This window comes from Halyomorpha halys, unplaced genomic scaffold (assembly GCF_000696795.3).
Source record: "Halyomorpha halys isolate HHAL.00 unplaced genomic scaffold, Hhal_1.1 Scaffold662.1, whole genome shotgun sequence".
NCBI classification, from domain to species: domain Eukaryota; kingdom Metazoa; phylum Arthropoda; class Insecta; order Hemiptera; family Pentatomidae; genus Halyomorpha; species Halyomorpha halys.
Window position 1 is genome coordinate 44,558 of NW_027111704.1, and position 4,976 is coordinate 49,533.

The window sequence follows — 4,976 nt, forward strand, 5'->3', positions numbered from 1 at the left end:
TTCAGCATGTTCACTATTTCTTCTTCTTTTCTTGAGTCATAGCACATCATCTGCGTATGTAGGTGTGCTTAGTTTTACACCGTTGATATTGATTCTATATTTATCTCAACCCATCTCCTTTAGAATAAGTTCCAATACTATATTGTAACTAATTAACAAAACTAAATATAACTAGATAAAATACAGATCAGAAGTAACGGATCAAGATCTAACTTTACTTAATTGCTCTTTAATTTTAGGTGAAGAACCTCCATTTCCCCCCTACATGCTCTTCCTTGATGCTACAATTTACTAACGTGCGAAAGGCACCCTACTCAAATCTCTTCCTCCTTCATTCACTCCATCCCCTGGAGTTTCTGTGCTCTCCCGTCACCTCTCTTTTCCTTACAACTCTCCGACAGACTACTCGATTTTCTTTGATTCCTTCTTTTTTTACCCTCTGAATGTTGACTTCCATCGGTTCACCCTGGTTTGCTTCTATACAGGTAGGGGCATTGCTAGCAAATAATAACGGGGCAGATTATATGAATTTTAGAAAGCAGGGGTAGAGTTATTTTTTAGGCCTGTGATAGATACAATGTTGGAGCATTGGCTGAATTTGTTTTAGGGGTCTGGGGCGGATTATTTTGGGACCCAGATCTGATAAAATTTTCAGTTCTGGTGCTGATTTGCTTTTGGAGTCTGTGGTGGAATTGTTTGTGTGGATTCATTTTTGGGACATGGAGCTGATTCTTCTAGAATAGGTACCGTGATGTGTATTTGTTTGATAAAACATGTATTTTCAAGGCTAATACTTTCATTCCGCTTGGAGCTTAAATCTATCAGAATTAAATTAAAATAGAAATTCTTCATAGAATACTGATATTTATGAAATACTGATATAATTTCTATTTCCAGGACAGAACTGCCGATTCGTGTAATCAGGAGATGACAAGAGTTCCAATTTGAAGACAACAACCAAACTATTGTTCATGAGGCTTCTACAAACCAAGTTTTCCAACTGTTTCCTTCTCCAAATTAGAAATGGAAAGAAAAAAATTACATTACACTAATTTATTGCTTACAAATAGTATCCGCAATTTTCAGCAAAATGGAGACAAACAGATCGAATACAGTAAAAATAAAAACATAGTCCTACTGCTGGGTAACACTGGATCTGGAAAGAGCACACTGTCTCAGTTTGTATCTGGTAAAGCTAAAGCACTCTTATCTCAAGAAGTAGAGGAAGGTACAGGTGAATTCGTGATTGTTGACCCGCAAAACAAAATCAGCAGCAAATCCACTATTGTTTCTCAAACAGTTTATCCTGATTTAGTTGAAGATGCCAGGACAAAGACACTTTATTACGACTGCCCAGGATTCAGTGATACAAGGAGCGCAGCCCATGAAATAGCTGCTACATATTTCATTAAAAAAGTAATCGATTCTGCTAAATCTGTGAAGATGGTATTCGTAGTGAGTCATCATTCTGTTTCCAGAGGAGCTGACAGGCAGGATTTCATTCTGATGTTGCAGTATGCTACAGAATTCTTAAAGCAAATCGAAAAGTATAAGGACAGTATAGCCCTTGTAGTCACTAAAGTAGAAAACAGATACATCGGCAACAAAATAGTATCTGATGAGAAAGTTATTAGGGCCATTGGTAACTATCTAGAGCAGGCGAAGCGAGACATAGACCAGCATCTGAGGATGGTGAGCCCTGACAACATAGAGAAAATTTTGTTTCTCATAGATATTTTCCTGAGTAAAGGGGAAAATGAACAATACACAAGAATAGGGATTTTTCGTAAGCCCAATGAATCTGGAATAATAAGTGATAGTGAACTGATGAAGGAAGGTATAATTCCATTAAAAAACTTAATAACCAAAAGTATTCAATACCTAGAAGTATGTGATAAAGATTTTGGATATACAGTTACAGCAAAATCCAAAATTCATATCAATGGATTAGTGGAAGAAATAAACAAATCTATTGTAGCAGAATTAGCCGACATGGGGAAGAAAATAGAAAAATATTGCATTACTGAGGAAGAGAAAATCTCTGATATAGAGTATTTGAATTCTATAATTCAAAAACTAAAGGATTCTTTCTCCAAAATACAGGTAAATGCTATAAACGAAACAATAACTCCTGAAGAGTTCATTAGTGAAATTAATAAGAATATTAATGATTTTAAAATTAACATTCCTGATTGTCACATCAAATCATTAAAGAGTGACGGAGATTTTATTAATTTTCTTAATCTTGCCAGCAATCATTCAATAAAAAGCTATAAATCATCACTATTGGCTGCTGGTCTCTCAAAACTGATTTTGTATCTTAGTGAGTCACATTTAGTTTACAGTTTTATGAATGATATGTATAGACAATTATCAACATACCCTATACAAAAAAAACGAAACAAGTACAGTACAATACATGCAAACTCATTAGAAGACTTCTACGACTGTTCTCTCAACGATATTACAGACCTATTCAAAAAACACAATGGTATTTTGAAAACCAAACTAGACAAACCTAAGTTGAAATTATTGAACAGAGTGTTGGACCAGACCTTGAGATATCAAATAGAACAGGTCAGTCCTCAAAGCGATAAAATCGTATTGAAAGGTGTGAATGTCAATCTGAGTGATTTTAGTGAACTTTTGAGGAATCAAAACATAAAATTCCTTGAAGTTTATGCATTGCACAAAGTATTCATAGACACCAGCTTGGATTTAACTGGCAGGGAGATACAAATGGCTATTGTATCCCCAGTGTGGGAAGTTGTAGGAAGTCAAAGTATAATATTAGATGGAAAGGCAGGTGGCGATCATAATCCTCAGAAGGCTAGAAGTGGTAAATGGAATGAGGTGCAAAAGAGAAGTGAGCGTGGCGATGACGGCAAACCTGGCCCACCAGGGGGCCCTGCTGGTAATCTTACAGGAATAGGAAAACAATATGTTAATGAGAAAAATTTGAAGATCTCAGCTAATGGAGGGAAGGGTGGCAGGGGGCAGGATGGAGGCGATGGTTCAGAAGGGAGTAGCAATTGGTATAGCTATGAAATAGATAAAAGTGGTGGCAATGGTGGGAGAGGTGGTAGCGGTGGTTACGGTGGGCCTAAAGGAAGTATAAATATCATTAAAGTTGGAACAGAATCTGGAGTAGTTCAAATAAAAGAAATTGCTCAAGAAGGAACACCTGGAATAAATGGAGAAGGTGGTAGGGGTGGGAATGGAGGAAGACACTGCGTTAGAGTTTTCCCTTATTTGCATACTGTTCCAATAAACCTATGGGCTAATAAAGGGAATTCAGGACAAACTGGAGCATTTGAAACAGGAAGGAAAGGCACTTGGCAATTAAAAAAGTTTATGAATGTTAAGGATATAATAAAAGAATTTAAAAGCTATGTACTGAGCAATATAAAGAATGATTTACAAGAAATGCTCTTAAAAACATTTCTTGATGAAATAGATAAATATCACTAACATAAATCAAGAAATATTTCGACAAATATTGCAGTAGGTTGCAAGACTGTAGCTCAAGGTTTTTGGAATTACTTAGCTTATAATTGATAAAACATTAAATATTTCGTATAATCCAAAGAGATTTGAGGCTATAACCTTTAGTTGCTGGCATTTACATTACCTCATTTTATAGTTCGTTTTATAGTTCAGGCAAATAGTGACACAAGGACATTTGGCTACTGCTTTTGTACATTTTATAAATAAAGCTACAATCATAGGTGGATTTAGTAGGAAGCAAAGGAGTACAACCCCCTCTCACTCATCCCCCCCCCCACCCAGATAGGCCTCCTATAATAAAAAAATTTTTTTAGAACACAATAATTGCTCTTACAAATATTATGACTTAAAAACTATTTTTTGGTGGATATTTAAGCATTTATAATGAGAGTTTTTGAACACTATTGCATTATGTTAAAAAGGTTTGTACCCATCTTCACCTTGATGTGTGTTAGGGGATAGGAAAACAATTTGTTAATGAGAAAAATTTGAAGATCTCAGCTAATGGAGGGAAGGGTGGCAGGGGGCAGGATGGAGGCGATGGTTCAGAAGGGAGTAGCAATTGGTATAGCTATGAAATAGATAAAAGTGGTGGCAATGGTGGGAGAGGTGGTTGCGGTGGTTACGGTGGGCCTAAAGGAAGTATAAATATCATTAAAGTTGGAACAGAATCTGGAGTAGTTCAAATAAAAGAAATTGCTCAAGAAGGAACACCTGGAATAAATGGAGAAGGTGGTAGGGGTGGGAATGGAGGAAGACACTGCGTTAGAGTTTTCCCTTATTTGCATACTGTTCCAATAAACCTATGGGCTAATAAAGGGAATTCAGGACAAACTGGAGCATTTGAAACAGGAAGGAAAGGCACTTGGCAATTAAAAAAGTTTATAAATGTTAAGGATATAATAAAAGAATTTAAAAGCTATGTACTGAGCAATATAAAGAATGATTTACAAGAAATGCTCTTAAGAACATTTCTTGATGAAATAGATAAACATCACTAACATAAATCAAGAATTATTTCGACGAATATTGGAGTAGGTTGCAAGAGTGTAGCTTGAGGTTTTTGGAATTACTTAGCTTATAATTGATAAAACATTAAATATTTCGTATAATCCAAAGAGATTTGAGGCTATAACCGTTAGTTGCTGGCATTTACATTACCTCATTTTATAGTTCGTTTTATAGTTCAGGCAAATAGTGACACAAGGACATTTGGCTAATGCTTTGGTACATTTTATAAATAAAGCTACAATCATAGGTGGATTTAGTAGGAAGTAAAGGAGTACAACCCCCTCTCACTCATCCCCCCCCCCACCCAGATAGGCCTCCTATAATAAAAAAAATTTTTTAGAACACAATAATTGCTCTTACAAATATTATGACTTAAAAACTATTTTTTGGTGGATATTTAAGCATTTATAATGAGAGTTTTTGAACACTATTGCATTATGTTAAAAAAGTTTGTACCC

The 4,976-nt window shown here is 35.6% G+C and overlaps 1 protein-coding gene across 1 annotated transcript in view; it reads left to right on the forward strand.

The window, feature by feature from the left end:
* The window catches only part of LOC106685138 (uncharacterized), an 8,765-nt gene extending 4,806 nt beyond the window's left edge, over positions 1-3,959 (forward strand). Inside the window, exon 2 of the mRNA XM_014427667.3 lies at positions 898-3,959. Coding sequence (XP_014283153.1) covers positions 1,024-3,471 — 2,448 coding nt within the window. The 5' untranslated portion in view covers positions 898-1,023 and the 3' untranslated portion in view covers positions 3,472-3,959. The remainder of the gene's footprint in view (positions 1-897) is intronic.
* Positions 3,960-4,976: the final 1,017 nt, after the last annotated feature.